At 41.3% G+C, this 18,107-nt stretch overlaps 1 protein-coding gene across 8 annotated transcripts in view; it reads right to left on the minus strand.

Moving 5' to 3' along the window:
• The window catches only part of Poln (DNA polymerase nu), a 126,971-nt gene that overhangs the window by 77,515 nt on the left and 31,349 nt on the right, over nucleotides 1-18,107 (minus strand). For 6 of the 8 annotated variants that reach the window (XM_070021689.1, XM_070021688.1, XM_070021693.1 and 3 more), the window contains 6 exons: nucleotides 16,454-16,533; nucleotides 13,309-13,800; nucleotides 11,047-11,249; nucleotides 8,608-8,717; nucleotides 2,489-2,646; nucleotides 341-409 (listed from right to left, as the gene is read on the minus strand). In XM_070021689.1, coding sequence (XP_069877790.1) covers nucleotides 341-409; nucleotides 2,489-2,646; nucleotides 8,608-8,717; nucleotides 11,047-11,249; nucleotides 13,309-13,800; nucleotides 16,454-16,533 — 1,112 coding nt within the window. The remainder of the gene's footprint in view (nucleotides 1-340; nucleotides 410-2,488; nucleotides 2,647-8,607; nucleotides 8,718-11,046; nucleotides 11,250-13,308; nucleotides 13,801-16,453; nucleotides 16,534-18,107) is intronic. The other 2 variants (XM_070021691.1, XM_070021695.1) reach the window with 2 other exon arrangements.

Consider the following 18,107-nt stretch of genomic DNA (forward strand, 5'->3'; position numbering starts at 1 on the left):
GTCTGATGCCTGGACCTTAATCCTCCTATTTCATGCTTCCCACTCCCAACTTCTCACAATGAATGGAGTCTTATGAGCTCTTTTGCCCAGGTTGGCCTTGAGTCATAGTCCTCCTGATCACAGGCTCCTAGGTAGCTAAGATTAAGGAAAGAGCCATTGTGCCTGGTTGAGAGGTTTAGGCCTTATCATTCCAGTCTTCTATTTCCTGAGTGAGGTGCAAGTGAATCAGGCCTAAACAAAGGTTTCACCTCCTTTACCTTAAGGATGCTGCCACTACACCCTGTGGGGTAGGTGTGAGTGAAAAGACAGCTCTTGTACAATCAGAACTTAAATGTCTTGCCTTCAATTTTGAACAAAGGTCCATCATGAGCTTGTAGAGTATCCTCAGGTCCACACGTACATTCTGATTCTTTAAAAGTGCAAAAGTATAACAATTTAGAAAAGCAGGGCACCAGTGCTCATCACAGTAGGACATGAGAATATGAGAACTGCCATCAGCACCAGAGTGCTGTTAGCGAGAAGCTGAGGCTCTCACTGGCTGGTGTTATCTAAATGGTGTTTCACCACATGCCTCAAGTGGACATGGTTCCCTCCACAGAAGGTACCTCCAGAATGCAAGTGCAGGCTAGCTAGACCCTGTCTCCCAGACCAGCATTTTCCTCATTCCTCTCCCAGAATGAGAAACAGATCACAAAGAGCATACATTAAAAAAAAAACCCTCATAAAATATTCCGCTGTGTACTTGATGCATTACTGAATGTCCACATTAACATGCATTAGTAATAATCATGGGGAACAATGATTAAAAGGTGCAAAGCGAGAGCACAGACCTCTCAGATCCCACTGTCTCCACCACCCTGCCACACACCCCCCCCCGGCCCCCCGCACAATAGTGGCCACATCCACACCTACCTACCCATTCTCTCCTTAGGAGAGAAGCTTACGAAAGTGCAGGGAGTCCCACAAATGGGCTATTTCCAACAGACAGAGAGGGAGACAGAATGAGATCAGCTCCTCCACCCAGTCTGGCTTCTCCCAACAGAGAGTTGCAGGCCATCCTGCTCAATACCCAAGGTTGAACAACCCTACTCCAGGCAGTTCAGAATGTTCACTACTGAAGGTCTCAGACTGGGATGGCCCAGTGGGCCAGGGGCTGGCTGTACACCTAGCCTGGCTCTCCTGTCAATGACCCATCAGAGGAGTACATATCTGCATGCTGAGACCACCATCAGGAGAAATTCCACATGGCTGATGCAGGAGCCCTATTAACTCCAAAATGGCCCCACACTCCTATTCTACTTTGAACAGTCGCAGGATAAGCCATCTCCTTGGCATCACTCAACACTCTAAAAGCCTCAAATCTTTCCAGTTCCCTCCTCCTTTGCAAGTTGCCCTACTGTTCCCTGTAAAGTATTGCCATTCCCAGAAGTTCCTTCTACCAGAGGTTCCTTCCACTTTTCTAAGCAATTCAGCAAAAACTCTATGGGACACAGACCCTCCTCTCACACATGCATGCAAAGGGGGAAGAGCCTCAGGTTGGTGCCTCTGCATGCTTGCCTGCCATGTTTCCACCAGGTGACCTGACCCGAAGAACCTGACTTCAGATGTATTGCTCCCTAGCCCCTCTCTTCCAAGGCCTTGCATCTCTAGGCAAAAACTATGGGCATCCCCAGCAGGAGGGCTTGAGATGTTCTGCCACAAGGACTGAGGTGGCCATCCCAGGTGGCCATCCCAGGAGCTCAGGCATAGTGGTCATGTTACCAGCATGAGGTGTTTGTAACAGGGCAGCTCTCAGCTCCCAGAACAGGTGACTGACACCAGAATCACACCGTGAATTGGATTTCTCAGAAGTATCTCAGGGGGGGCTGGGAAGGTGGCTCAGTGGTAGAGCGCTTGCCTTGCATGCTCGAGGCCCTGGGTTTGATTCCTCAGCACCACATAAGCAAAAAAGAAAAAAGCCGGAAGTGGCGCTGTGGCTCAAGTGGTAGAGCGCTAGCCTTGAGCTGAAGAGCTGAGGGACAGTGCCCAGGCCCCACTACCGACTCAAAAAAAAAAAAAAAAAAAAAAAGAAGTATCTCAGGGGCTGGGAAGGTGGCTTAGTGGTAGAGTGCTTGCCTTGCATGCATGAGGCCCTGGATTCAATTCCTTAGCACCACATAAGCAGAAAAAGCTGGAAATGGCGCTGTGGCAAAAGTGGTATATGGCGCTAGCCTTGAGTGGAAGAGCTGAAGGACAGCGCCTAGGCCCAGAGTTCAGGCCCCATGACTGGTCAAAAAAACAAACAAACAAATAAAAAGAAGTATTTCATCTGTATTCACCATACGCCACAAGAAATGCCAAGTCCAAAAATATTTGTGTAGAATATGGGCCAATGAATGCTGGAAATGCTCTTTTTGCTATTAAAATGTTTCTTTAGTAAGTAGGGAAAGTTTATTTAATAAAAGAGTTGTAGAAAGGTGGACAAAAATCTCATTTTAAAATGACTCACCACACTACTTGTTGAAGAATCTGTGTTCGCTCCACTTCCTTTGACTATGGTAGACTTTTCAAGGTGTTTTGCTACCAGGTCCTGGAAAGAAGGTGCAGTATCACTGGGATCTATGAGCCATGCAGCTATCTTGGGATCAAGCCCTACAAAACCAGCAACTGAAAAGGAACATTTCATTTAATCTTAAAAAGAAAAAGAAACCCTTAAGTGGTGCTTTTTCTGCTTTTACAAGGTTCTTAAAGATTAAAGTATGGTAAGGGGAAACAAAGGAGGCGGCAACAATGCTTGATAAGAAATGCACTCATTACCTTGCCCACGTAATTATAACCCCTCTGTACGATATTTTCACAATAAAAAATATTTTTTTTTTTTTTGGTCCGGTCGTGGGGCCTGAACTCTGGGCCTGGGCGCTGTCCCTCAGCTCTTCAGCTCAAGGCTAGCACTCTACCACTTGAGCCACAGCGCCACTTCCGGCTTTTTTCTTTTTGCTTATGTGGTGCTGAGGAATCGAACCCAGGGCCTCAGGCATGCAAGGCAAGCGCTCTACCACTGAGCCAACTTCCCAGCCCTAAAAAATATTTTAAAAAAGATTGAAGTAAATAATAATATTATATTGTCATCCCTTCAAATTATACAGCTAGGTACCCATTTGATTTTATCATCTCAGCAATTTGTGTGTGTGTGTGTGTGTATGCACATGCACATGTGTGTGTGTATACATGCCAATCCGAGGACTTAAATTCAGGGCCTAAGAGCTGTCCCTGAGCTTTTTTGCTTAAGGCTATAGTCTTGTTTTCAGCTTTTTGGTAGTTAACTGGAGATAAGAGTCTCTCAGATTTGTCTGCCCCAGTTGGCTTCAAACTGTGATCTTCAGAGCTCAGCTCCCGAGTAGCTACAATTACAGGTGTGAGTCCCCAGTGCCTGGCTCCTCAACAATTCTCACTCTAGAAAGGTGGCCACAGCACACCCAGGCTCCATGCACATCACAAGCTGAGAAGGGACGGGCTCTGGGGCCAATTAGAATTTAGAGCTTTCAACAATACAGATAAGAGCCTGAAGTCAGAATCTCTAAAGACATGAGTCTAAGATTTATAATTACAAAGCAGACAGTGTCTGATCATGCAAGTGTGAGATGACTCTCTTACGAGAGCAGGTTTGAAACTGTGGATGAGAGCCCATAGTCAAGGTGACTGCTCACGCCAGGTCAGCAAGGCGTGACTTCACACAGCACTGCCTGGTAACACAGACTCACCCCAAAGGACCATTTCCATTGTCTTTCTTAAACTTTTAGTGTAAGAGTCCTTACTGACAGATATTTTGAAAGTCCTTGGGGAAATCTGACAGCACTGGAAAACTCTGGAGGCTGGTCCCTGGAAATTCTCAAAAGTGAAAAGACTAAGTCTGCCAATCAAATCTCCACAGTGGGAAGAAAATGTCAGTAGCTGAAAAAGAAATGTTAGGCCAGGTGTGGAGGTACACTCTTCTAATTCTGGTGCTCTGGAAACTGAGACAGGAGGCTGGTGTATCTGGAGACAGGCTGGACTACATGAGATACTCTCTCAAAAACAAACAAAAGCCGGGCGCTGGTGGCTCACGCCTGGAATCCTAGCTACTCAGGAGGCTGAGATCTGAGGATCGTGGTTCAAAGCCAGCCCAGGCAGGAGAGACCGTGAGACTCTTATCTCCAATAAAACCACCAGAAAACCGGAAGTGGCGTTGTAGCTCAAGTGGTAGAGCGCTCGCCTTGAGCTGAAGAGCTGAGGGACAGCGCCCAGGCCCAGAGTTCAAGCCCCATGACCGACAAAAACAAAAACAAAACAAAAAAACTGCTATGGTAGGCTGCTAGCCTTGAGCAAAAAAGCTCAGGGACAGTGCCCAGGACCAGTGTGTGTGCATATGCACACACACACATGTGCATGCGCATGCACACGCACAAAAATTGCTAGGTAGATTTAATGGCACACACCTATGATCTCAGATAAAGTCAAGAATATATTTTGAATATCACTATGCTAAAATTTAGGAATGTAGGCAAAGACAACAATAAATGATATACAAGTAAGAGGTATTATAGAATGAGTGGGGAAATTCAAATACTAATTGGAATCTAGAAATATGAAAAGATTACTGCCAACTCTAAGGGGATATGATGGAGCCTCCTTAAATGTGGAATAGTTGTGCTTTTACTCATATACCTGAAATATTTACAGCTTAATTTTATGATGCTTAGGATTTGTTACAAAATATCAAGGAGGCTAGGGTTTGGGGTGTGGCAAGTCAAAGAAGAAAAGGATTGGTAGCTTCAAGTTGATAACTGTTAAAACAAGGTAATTTTATGTGTGCTAGAAAATTTCTACAATAACCAAGAACAGTGGCTCGAGCTTGTAATCCTATCTACTTGGGAGGTAAAGATCGGGATTACAGGTTGAGGCAAATTTAGGCATACAAGATGTTTAATTTTTATTTTTTGTCGGTCATGGGCTTGAACTCTGGGCCTGGATGCTGTCCCTCAGCTCTTCAGCTCAAGGCAAGCTGAAGCTCGAGCCACTTGAGCCACAGCGCCACTTCCAGTTTTCTGGTGGTTTAGTGGAGATAAAAGTTTCATGGCCTTTCCTGCCCGGGCTGGCTTTGAACTGTGATCCTCAGATCTCAGCCTCCTGAGTAGCTAGGATTACAGGTATGAGCCATGGGCGCCCAGTGACATACAAGATTTTTAGGACATAATCTCCATCAACATTGGGGTGAGGTAACATGCAGCTGTCATCTCAAGCTTTGGGGGGGGGGTTGGGGGAAGCACAATGGGTGGGTGTAGCAGCATACACCTGCCATCCCAGGGACAGCAAGAAGCACAGACAGGTAGATCATGTTTCAGGCTGGGTCAGGCATAAAGTAAAACCTTTTCTTGAAAATAACCAATGTGCAAGTGTACTATAGGTATGGCTCAAGGGGATAGCAAGTACAAGGGCTAAGTTCAAACCCTAGTACCACCAAAAAAAGAAAAAACACTACAATAAGAGCTTCTGTCCCAAAATCTTATGACTATTTCCAAGTCTGCACATAATTAAAAATATAGAAAGCTGGGCACAAGCAGTTCACACCTCTAATCCTAGCTACTCAGGAGGGTGAGATCTGAAGACTGAGGCTTGAAGCCAGCCTGGTCAGGTAAATCTGTAAGACATTTATTTCTAACCAGAAAAAAGTTGGTAGTGGAGCTATGGCTCAAATGGTAAATTGCTAGCCTTCAGAAAAAAGCTTAGGGATAGTACCCAGGCCCTGAGTTCAACCCCTGGAATTGGCACACAAAAAAATTTATACAGTGAACACATGTGGTTCCTAGATTCTAGACTGAACATCTTCACTACATTTGCTTTATCACTTGTTAAATAAAAAAAGATTAGGTGGACATGGCAGTGGGGAATGTCTGTAACACTAGCACTAAGGAGGCCAAGGTATGAGGATTTTGAGTTATGGGCACCATGGCTACACAGAAACAAAAAATTCCAAAGCCAGGCACTGATGGCTCACGCCTTTAATCCTAGTTATTCAGGAGACTGAGATTTGATGGTTGTGGTTCAAAGCAAGCATGGATTTTTGAGACTTATCTCTAATTAATCACAAAAAGGCCAGAAGTGGCACAGTGGCTCAAGTTGCAGCGTACTAGCCTTGAGCAAAAGGAGCCCAGAGACAGCACCCAGGATCAGAGTTCAAGCTCTAGAACGGGCAAAAAATAAAATGTCTATAGGTACTTCATATCTTACCACAATCTGAGTTCAAGTCATGTAAGTGTGAGGAATATAAGAAGAAGTCAAATAAAGGTAAAAACGGAAAACCTTCATTATACATGGCATCCCATACTGTCATTAAACTGGTGAATGTAAAGTACTCTGAAAATCTTTGATTTATCAAGTTAATTTCCAATACAACAGCAGGCTTATAGCATAGAAAAAGTCTCTTAATGCAAGCGATATGGAAAGGACTTTGTTCTAGTTCATTTTAAATACATGCAAGGACTCATACTGTAGAAAATCTCATGGTGATGAAGCTCTCACTTCTTCTACATCCCTTAGTAGATGGAGAGAACTCACACTAGAAAAAGTCCTATGCAGGAAAACAGTGGGCTGAAGCCTTTGGAGATCACAGCTGCTTTTGAAGCCATGAAAGAACACATGGTGGAGGAAAAACTCAGGAATGTAAACAATGTGCTAAAGTCTAGATATTAAAAATACTTTCAATTACATGAAAAAGCTCATGAACGAAAAAAGCCTATGCATGTAAACAAGAGGGCAAAGCCTTAAGAATTCAAGTGCTCTTCTCAGACATGAAGGAACTAATATGGGGGGAAAAAACCCTGCAGTGATAAAAAAAAAAGTGTGGTAAAGCCTTCAGATATGAATTCCTTCAGCTGGGCAATGTGGTTCACACCTGCAATCCTAGATACTCAAAAGGCTAATGTCTGAAAGACAGGTTTGAAGCTAACTGGGCAGAAAAGTCTATAAATTCTGTCTTCAAAATAATCAGCCAAAAGCCTGGCTGGACTTGTGGTTCAAGTGGTTGAGCACCTCCAGCTGAACAAGCAGAAGCCAAACAAGTATAAAGCTCTGAGTTCAAACCTAGGGATCAAAAAAAGGAAAGAAAGGAAAAGAATCCCTTTGATCATGTCCAAAACTAGCTTTACAACATCGGTGCGGGGAGCGGGGGGGGGGGGGGGGGGAAGGAGAAGGATTGGGATTGTGGGGGAGGGGGGAGGCTGGGAAGGGATGTGAAGGGTAAACAAAGGAGGAGGCTGCAATGCTTGGTAAGAAATGTACGCATTATCCTGCCCACGTAATTGTAACTCCTCTGTACAGTATGTTCACAAATAAAATAAAATTAAATTAAAAAAAAAAAAAGAATCCCTTTGAGTCCATGAAAGAACAACTAGAGAAAAATCATGATTATCAACAATGTGGTAAAGCCTCCAAAGTCACATTTCCCATACAGTATGAGTTCTCTCATCCTGGAAAGACATCATAGCAATATAAGCAATGTTATAAGCAACATAAGATATTCAGATGTTCAATTTCTCTTCATATTTATAGACAAATTCACTGGAGGAAAATGCTATGAATAAAAAAATATGGTGAAGCCTTACATTTTTTTCAGTTCTTTTAAGAGCATTGAGGGACCCACACTGGAGAAAAGCCCCTGAATATAAGGAATGGATTGTTTTTCATGCAGAAACCCATACCTATAGTCTACACACATCTGGGCTATATGCTACACAACATTACTTCGTGCTCCAAACCTCTGGCCAGTGCTGCTGTCTTCCTTTATTATTTTTTTGAAACATGATCTACTTATGTAGCCCAGGTGGTCCCTGGACTCATGATCCTTCTATCTCAGCCTCATGGGTGAGGATCACACACATACACTACCATGCTTGGGCCGAATGTGCTGTTCTTGACTTTTTTTTTTTTTTTTTTTTTTTTGTCGGTCGTTGGGCTTGAACTCTGGGCCTGGGCGCTGTCCCTCAGCTCTTCAGCTCAAGGCGAGCGCTCTACCACTTGAGCTACAGCGCCACTTCCGGTTTTCTGGTGGTTTATTGGAGATAGGAGTCTCACGGTCTCTCCTGACAGGGCTGGCTTTGAACCGCGATCCTCAGATCTCAGACTCCTGAGTAGCTAGGATTACAGGCGTGAGCCACCAGCGCCCGGCTGTTCTTGACATTTTTAAGACCAGCAAATTAAATGATGTCTGACAATTATTTCTAAAAATGAAGGTATTACTTCAAAATAAAACAGAAAAACAAAAATGTGTTGACAGTGTTGTGATGTTTATTTTCACTCTGGTCTATAGTTCTTAGAAACTATGTGTTGTTTATAAGCTGTTTGTAGTAACGAGTCCCTTTCTGACTATACCCTTGTTGTTTTAATTACTAAAGGAATATAAATAGGTAATATTTCAAGTATAACCTGGACATATGGAGGGCAGAGCTTGTTCCTGCTTAGGGCAAGTAAGGTATTTATCTGCACTGAATGGCCAGCAGCCCTGCAGTAAGTGACAAGATGGCACATATCATTTCCCCACCCCAGGAGGAGTTAAAGAGCTAAACTGCAAAGTCAATAAGTGCTGCAACTTACCATGCTTCCAACTGCCCTCACCACAGAGCTGCAGCACGGTCTTCAAAAAGTCCTTAGCATTAAAACAAACAACAGGGCATTTACATTTCAGGGTCTGAAACAGCACGTTCCTAGAAAACAAATTCACTAATTTAGAATTTAATTCAGAACTTTAAACTTAGAAAAATATTACCATTACTCTACTGATGGTTATTATTTAGATTAACTAAAGAATCCTATGAGGTAGGTAACTTACCTTTTTTCTTTCTTCTTCCTCCCTCCCTATTCCCTCCTTTTTTCCTTCCTTTTGCCAGTATAGGAGTTTCAACTCAAGCCTGTGTGCTTGATCAGCTGGTAATATACTTCTTGAAGCACATCTCTAACCTTGCTTTTTGCTGGTAATTTTGGAGATAGCCTTATGGACTCTTTGAACCTTGATCCTTTAGATTTTAGCTTCCTAAGTAGGTAAGATTGTAGTTGTGAACCACAGGCCTACGCTGGCATTATTTTTTCTCTACTTTTTTTTTTTTTTTGTCGGTTATGGGGCTTGAGCTCTGGGCCTGGGCAATGTCCCTGAGCAATTCAGCTCAAGGCGAGTGCTCTACCACTTGAGCCACAGTGCCACTTCTGGTTTTCTTGTGGTTAATTGGTGATAAGAGTCTCACAGAGCTGGGCACCAGTGGCTCACGCCAGTAATCCTAACTACTCAGGAGACTGAGATCTAAGGATCACAGTTCAAAGCCAGCCTGGGCAGGAAAGTCTGTGAGACTCTTATCTCCAATAAATCACTAGAAAACCAGAAGTGGCATTGTGGCTCAAGCGGTTGAGTGCTGGCCTTGAGCTGCAGAGCACAGGGACAGAGCCCAAACCCAGAGTTCAAGCTCCACGACTGACCAAAAAAAAAAAAAAAATTAAGAAGCTAGATTTGGGCTTAAAAGACATTTGAAGGGCTAGGAATGTGGCTCAATGGTAGAGTGCTTGCCTTGCATGCATGAAGCACTGGGTTCCATTCCTCAGCACCACTTAAGCAGAAAAAGCCAGAAGTGACGTTGTGGCTCAAGTGGTAGAGTGCTAGCTTTGAGCTGAAGAGCTGAGGGAGTGTCCAGGCCCAGAGTTCAGGCTCCACGACTGACCAAAAAAAAAAAAAAAAAAAAAAAAGACATTTGAAAGCTGGGCACCAGTGGCTCACACCTGTAATCTTTGCTACACAGGAGGCTGAGATCTGAGGATCACAGTTTGGTGGCAGCCAGGGTAAGGAAATCTGTGAGATCCTTATTTCTAGTTAACTACCAAAAATTTGTAAACAAAACTGTGGCTCAAGTGGTAGAGCTCTAACCTTGAGCAAAAATGCTCAGGGACAGTGTCCAGTCCCTGAGTTCAAGCCCCTAGACACACACACACACACACACACACACACACACACACACACACACACACACACACACACACACACACACACACACACACACACACACACACACACACACACACACACACACACACACACACACACGACATTTGAGTTGAAATTGAAGACTGATCTATGACTTTATTTCTTTGAGCCTGTTTTCTCATGGAACCAATAAGATCTAATACATAAAGATGAATATTTGGATATGTGAAAAGATATTGCATTTATGTGTATATTAATTTATGTGTATATTAATTAAACTTATGTAAATCCATTTAGAATCCCAAAGAAAGTATCATAGAGTTGAGAATAATGCATCCAATTTTATGGTACATGAGGTAATACTATAATCAGATAATAATATAATTATCCTGGAACTTACTAATGCTCATTCATTCAATAATAACACAGAATAAATATTATGTACCTACTTTGCAGCATTGTTCTCGGGGATACAAATGTGAATAAAACAATTCCTGCCTTCAGAGAGCTAAGGAGTGTAAACTAAGTGGTCCCTCAATACAATGACTATGGAAGACACACAGACTGAAGCTGGGGAAATGTGAGGTGGGATTAGGTGTGGTGCTGGCATGGGTACTATCTTCTCTAGGTGCTTCAGGAAGGCCTTGCCAACAAGATCACCTATGACTGACGACATGAAAGGCACAGTAAGCAAAGTCTGGATGATGAGGGAAAGCAAAGCTTTTTACAGGAGATGTTAACTAATAAATGTGGAGGAAATTACAAAATTAGAAAAGAAGTTGGATCAAAGTAAGCCTTTAGAACCAAATTCCATATACTACATAGAAGAAAAGAAACCAAACTAAAGAACCCCACAATGAAGCTGACAGGTAAATGCAGGACACAGGATCTCTACAAGATGATTTAGATTAGAAGAGATGTGATCACCAAATATTACATGTGAGCCTTTGTTGGGGTTTCTGATCCCAGTAAATCTACTGCAGAAGGACATTTTTAGGTAACTTTTGAGAAACTTGGGCTAAAGCAGGCATGTAAGCAGGAGATGAGGAAACGAGTAGATCCCTTACCTGGCAAACAGACTATGTGCCTCTTGTTCTTGGCTAGGGATGGAAGGATGTTCTGTGTGTATGTAGATGTACCGTTCAGTGGACACAATGCCCTCCTCCAAACTACCACCACAGACTCCTGGGGAATCCAGAGGACCTCTGGTGTTTTCTGGATGACTCTTCAGTAACATCACAATTCCTTTAACGGAGGAAGCTGGAGAAACCTGTAAAAACACAGCACAACTAAGGGTCAAAATTAAACACATACATCTATTACCCAAGATATATCATTTTATAATGAGAGAAAGTTAGAAGATAATAGAATAATATCTTTACTGAAAGAAAAAAGATCAACTGATTTTTTTTTACTTTTTTATTAATTCTTTTACTGTACAGAGGGGTTACAGTTACATGTGCAAGGTAATGAGCACATTTCCAATCAAGCATTGTTGCCTCCTCCTTTGTTTTCCCCCTACCATCCCTTCCCTCCCACCTCCACAACTATTCCCCCCACCCCTAGAAGTTGTAAAATTTGTTTTCAACATAGTGTCTTGTATATCTCATTGTTACAATGGGTCAAACTATATCCCTATTTAAGCATTTGGTTTATTCCCCTTCCCCTCCCCAAATTAGAGAAGTGTATGTACAAGATGCAGGGCACTGGAATCAAATAAAGTGAAAACGGGTTATACTGTGTCTTGGTGCCTGGTCACTGTCCTTGAGCTTTTGTGCTCAAGACTAGTGCTCTACTATTTGAGTCAAAGTTCCACTTCCAGGTTTTTTGGTGATTAATTAGAGATAAGAGTCTCATGGACTTTCATGCCCAGACTAACTTCAAACTATGTTCCTCAGACCTCAGCCTCCTGTGTAGGTAGTATTACAGGTGTAAGCTATCCGCATCTGGCTTCAACTGTTACTATTCTTATAGATGTTTAAATTTTGAATCTTCTTGGTCATTGCTGAACTGTTTATAGCTTGCTTGGTGTCCTCTTTTGAGGTGGAGTTCTGTGCTAATGTCCTGTACCTCTTTTTGACCACAGGGAGCTAGGTTTATTCCCTGTCACTATTTCGACATCTTGCCCCAGTCTCCCTAATGGTATTTTTTAACCCAGGAAAATATCTTTTAAAAAAGAGAAGTCCTCAATTTAGGAGTAGGCAAAAAATATTGAATTTCACCAAAGATGATATGTGAACAGTCAATAAGCAATCAAAATATGTTCAAAGTCATTTTTTTTTTGGTTGTGAGGCTTGAACTCTGAGCCTGAGCACTCTTCAGCTCAAGGCTAGCATTCTACCACTTGAGCCACAGTGCCACTTCCAGTTTTCTGGTGATTTATTGAGATAAGAATTTCACAGAAGCTGGGCACTGGTGGCTCATGCCTGTAATCCTAGCTACTCAGGAGGCTGAGATCTGAGTATTGAAGTTCAAAGCCAGCCCACGCAGGAAAGTCTGTGATATTATTATCTCCAATAAACTACCAGAAAAGCGGAAGTGGCACTGTAGCTCAAGTGGTAAAGCACTAGCCTTGAGCTGAAGAGCTGAGAGACAGCGCTCAGGCCCAGAGTTCAAGCCCCACGACTGATTAAAAAAATTTTTTTCACGGAGTTTCCTGCTCCAGCTGGCTTTGAACTGTGAGCCTCAGATCTCAACCTCCTGAGTAGGTAGGATTACAGGCATGAGCCACCACATCCGGCTCAAGGTCATTGTTATTAAGCAAATCCAATTTATTTTTATTTATTTTAATTTTTTTTGTTATTATAAAGGCGATTACAGGGGTTACAGTTAATTAAGTCAGGTAAAGAGTATGTGTCTTTTTGGACAATATCACCCCTACCCTTGTTCTCTCCCAGTTTTTGCCTCCCATCTCCACCAGCAAATAAAATTTAAAAGCACCATGAAATACCATTTCACACACACTAGAATGGCTAAAGTAAAAAAGATGGGGAATATTTGCAAAGAGGTGGAGACTGTGAAACCTTTACACTTTACTAGTGGAATATATTCCACTGCAGTTTGCTAGTCTCCTAAATCACTTACCGCTGGTGGGGAAGAGGAACTTAAAAGTCTTATTTCTAAAATCAGACACTAAGAAAATCAAAATCAGACACTAAGAAAAGGACCTTCCTTTCATTGCTGTTTTGAGATAGGGTCTCACTATGTTGTCCTGGGCTCAAGCATTCCTCTGTCTGCCAAGAACTGTACTACAGCTGTGCCATCATGCCCAGGAAAGAGGGATTTCTCTTGTGGAGAAAAAGTAACAAACTCTATCAATGTTTACTAACCTGGGTAGCTGTTATCTGGGTGTAACCATCCTCATATATCAGAGTTACCACCAGGGCTGCTGCCTGCTCTAGCATTTCCATCAGCTGGCCTTTTGCCAAATCATCCAAATACCTAACATCACAAAACTGCCTTTGAAATGTTGTTGAGTGGCTAGAGTTCCCAACCTTATCATCACGTTCTTCCAATGCCATGTGTTTACTTGTTTTCTCTAATGAATTACTACATGCATTATATTTTCTTTTGGTATTCATGCTTTCCTTCTTTCCATTATTTACGTTTTTCTTTAGGAAATGCTGTCTTGTATGTTCCATTTTCTGTATAACTGAAACTTCTTGATCACACTGTGGAATTACATAGCTGGGAAGAATCAATGAGTTTGTGCTTTTCTGCATTTGCTCAGCAGACAGGTGACCCATGAGCTCAGTAATGGAGGACTGAGGAAAGGGCTTGGTGGACCCTCTTGATGTCTGGCTTGTTAAAGACTCAGAAGTCTGTGGACAAATGGAAAATATTTCGTTAGAATATGTTCACATTTCAAGGCTGGGAAGGTGGCTCAGTGGTAGATCTCTTGCCTTGCATGCATGAGGCCCTGGGTTCGATTCCTCAGCACCACATAAGCAAAAAGAAAAAAAAAAGCCGGAAGTGGCGCTGTGGCTCAAGTGGTAGAGTGCTAGCCTTGAGCTCAAGAGCTAAGGGACAGCGCCCAGGCCCAGAGTTCAGGCCCCACGCCCAGAACCAAAAAAAAAAAAAAAGAATATGTTCACATTTCATAGGATATTACCTATGTTCTGTTTCATTAAAACATGGGACAGCATAGGATAGCTCTATTAATCAAACTAATTTCTGTTAAAATTGTCCAAGATAATGTGAGGAAATAAGCCTCACATTTCCTATGACCACTCTTTCTTGCCCTCCCTCTCTTTCTCCCCTCCCTCAGGATAGAACCCAGGACTTTGTACATGTTAAGCAAATGCTCTACCACTAAGCCACATAGCCAATCATTTAACCATATTTTCTTTCTTTTTTCTTAGCATACATTGGTTTAGCTGGGTACCTGTGGCTCAAAGTCTGTAATCCTACTTAGAAAGCGAGCCCAGACAGGAAAGTCTGTTAAACTCTCATCTCCAACAAATCACAAAAAAATCTTGAAGTAGAATGGTGTCTCAAGTGCTAGCCTTAAACACAAAATCTCAAAGACATCACCCAGGCCCTGAGTTTAAGACCCAGAACCCACACTACATATGTACATAATTGTAGAAGGGGAATTCCACGGACATTTCCACATAGTCTACAATGTGTCATAATCAACCTCATCCCCTCAGTACTCTTCCTAAAACAATTTCAATAGGTTTCATGGTTCTATTTTCATATGAAAATAGTTTTCATAGTTTTATCTTCATGCAAATAAACTATTGTTAGCCCTAGTAATCCTCATGCACCCCCCAGTACCTATCCACATCCAAGCCAGTTTTTTTTTTTCTGGTCATTCATTTTTGTTTTAGTTATAAAGTGACATCACAATATGTTAATTGATCTACTAACTAAAGAAGAAAGTGCAGATCAATAGTGATCTGGTAATGAGTAACATAGTATTCCAGCATCCTTGTCCATTTCATTATAAGATCCATGGACAGTAATAATTTGTCTTTAACATTTATTTTCAATTTTATCATATGAAGACCTTCATTTAAAAAATTAATTTGAAATAATTTGGAAAAAAAGCTTTAACAGTTGGCTATATGAAATGGAAAATTTTACATTTATACTTACTTTTATTATAGAGAATTACTTGTTTTTCAAGAACAGACTTTCAAGCATAAAATTTATAGATTAAGAATTCTGTGGAGGAGTATACAAGAAAAAGACTCAGGAAAAATGGGAACTCTAAGATTTCAGATGTTGCTCATGTATTTTTTTAGGGTATGATTATGGATATCAAGTCACCACAGTGTAGTTTTAATCACAGTGGATATATTTGAAATTTAGCATGACAGTTTTAAATATTAACAATATGTCACAAATCATATCCTTTACAAGTTTCTAAACTTGTGATAAGTATTTTAATTTCAGCGTAAAATATGTCAGGAAGTCCATGGATTTTCAAAATTCAAGTCCTCATCCTATCAGCCCATCCTGTCCACACTAGAGACAGCTCTACCACTTCCCTATTTTGCTACAGGAAGTTTATGTTGAAATGATGATAAGCTGGGGCCTGAACACAGGTTTGCTCAGAGTCCTTTCTCCTCACCACTAGGCACCTCCACCCATGTTCCTTACACAAGCTCTTCAGCAAAATGACCACTTCTCTCTCTGATACTGTTTCCAGGTCTTTCTGACTACTTATTTTCACTATTTCAAAATTCTAAGCTTTCCATGATCTCCCAAAATATATCTCCATTCTTCCTTGACTCTCTATAAATGTGGGATCATCAAACCAGCCAACTCCTAATCATCCACTAGATCTCAGTGCAGATGTAATTTTCATACTTCAGAAAGACTACCCAAACTCCTGTCTCTCCAACTCAAAAAATCAAATTAAAACAGTATAAAGTTTAAGTTATATGGCTCTCCTCTACTTCCCAGAGCACTCTGAATTCAGGCCTGTTTTGGCACTTCTATTATGGTACAAATCTGTGTGATATGTCTCTGTCTTCCCGTTCCCTCATCCAAATCAAATTCTATTGCTTCTGAAGAATAGAAACTCTGTGTGTGTGTGTGTGTGTGTGTGTGTGTGTGTGTGTGTGTGTGTGTGTGTGTGTGTGTGTGTGTGTGTGTGTGTGTGTGTGTGTGTGTGTGTGTGTGTGTGTGTGTGTGTGTGTGTGTTGGTATGTGAGCTTGTGCTCAGGGCTTTGAGCTTTTGTTCCTTTTCACTCATGGATGATGCTCTACCACTTAAGCCATACCTGCAGTCTAACATTTTGCTGTTTAACCAAAGACCAGTCTCCTGGACTTTCCTGCCCCTGCTGGCTTCAAACCACAGTCCTTAGATCTTAACCTCTGGAGTAGCTAGGATTACAGGCCTGAGCCACTGGTGCCTACATTTTTTAAACCATTATATCTACAGTGCCCAACGTATAACAGGACATTTAATAAGTATTTGTTAAGCAAATAAGGTTTAGAATTATTCTATTTGCAATGATTTACCTTTCTTTCTAGTGTTTGATTCATCCTATTTTCAAGTATTGCTGAATACTCAACACTGGGTTTACTTATCATATTTGCAGCTTTAAAAACAACAAAAATATAAGGTATTAAAATCATTGAAATATAAATCATTCAATTAACTAAATACTGAAAATAGCCTCTATAATCATGCTATTTGCTCACCATTAACTTTTTTTAAAGCTGTAATAAATTTCACAACCAAAATGCATAGGACCTTTGCTGTAAGTTGATATATAAAGCAAAATTCAAATTAACCGGAGGCAGATCTATTTAATTATGAAATGCTTGTTTAAGATGATGACTTGGCATTTGCATCTGAACTTTTGATTCTGAAAACCCAAATTCGACACTTTATAGAACCTGATAAGTGTTAACGGTTTATTTAGACTTTGTTTTATTTTAATAAGCCTTGGTTGCAGTGAGATGGAACCAGAATTTGATCCCAAGCAGTCTGGACTTAGAAGTCTACGTCTTAACCACTGTGATATTTCCTCTGAAGATGTAACTACCACCAGGAGAAGCACATGGGGAAACAGAATGTCCTCTACAACAGAAAAGTTACTAAAGATTAACCTAACAACCAAGGCATAAGACACTTAATATGAAAACTCAAAAATGTTTTTCATGAATGTGCTGATCCTGGGGCTTGAACTGTGGGTTTGGGTGCTGTCCCTGGGCTTTTGTGCTCAAGGCTAGTGTTCTACCACTGTTAAACACAGCACCATTTCCAGCTTTTTGGCAGTTAATTGGAGATAAAAAATTATCACAGACTTTCCTGCCAGGGCTGGCTTTGAACCATGATCCTCAGATCTTGGCCTTCTGAGTAGCTGGGATTACAGGCATGAGCCACCAGTGCCCAGTGAAAACTTACTAATTTTATGAAATAGCTTAGAACACGACCTCTACAAAGAGCAAGACATAGCATTAGAACATATATTAAAATATTAAATTCTTCCAAACACAAATATATTCAGCTCTAATTAAGAGACCATACAGGGATATTTTAATAAAATAATTTCAAAGTGCACATGAAAACAAAATATCTAAAAATAGAAAAGAAAATAAAAAAGAATTGCCTTGGTAAAATTTTTTTAGAACATATTTTAAAGTCACTGTAATCAAATCAACACAATATTTGAATATGGATAGACAAAAAGACCTCTTGAACAGAGCAGGTAACAGGAACTAATCCTAGATCTTATGAGAACTTAATATATTAAAAGATAGCATTTTACTTCAGTAGAAAATAACAAATTAGCCGGGCACTGGTGGCTCATGCCTATAATCCTAGTTACTTAGGAGGCTGAGATCTGAGGATTGCAGTTCAAAGCCAGCCGGGCAGGAAAGTCTGTGAAACTCTTATCTCCAGTAAACCACCAGAAAACCAGAAGTGGAGCTGTAGCTCAAGTGGTAGAGCACTAGCCTTGAGCTGAAGAGCTGAGGGACAGTGCTCAGGCCCACAGTTCAAGCCCCACGACCGACAAAAAAAAAAGAAAGAAAGAAAAAAAAAGAAAATAACAAATTAATAACTATATCTAAAATAAAAGTAATGTACTATTTGGAACAAAAATTGCAAAGCTCTGCTGGGTGCCAGTGGCTCACGCCTATAATCCTAGATACTCAGGAGGCTGAG

Source organism: Dipodomys merriami, unplaced genomic scaffold (assembly GCF_024711535.1).
Source record: "Dipodomys merriami isolate MVZ:Mamm:240054 unplaced genomic scaffold, mDipMer1.0.p SCAF_143, whole genome shotgun sequence".
Taxonomy (NCBI): Eukaryota; Metazoa; Chordata; class Mammalia; order Rodentia; family Heteromyidae; genus Dipodomys; species Dipodomys merriami.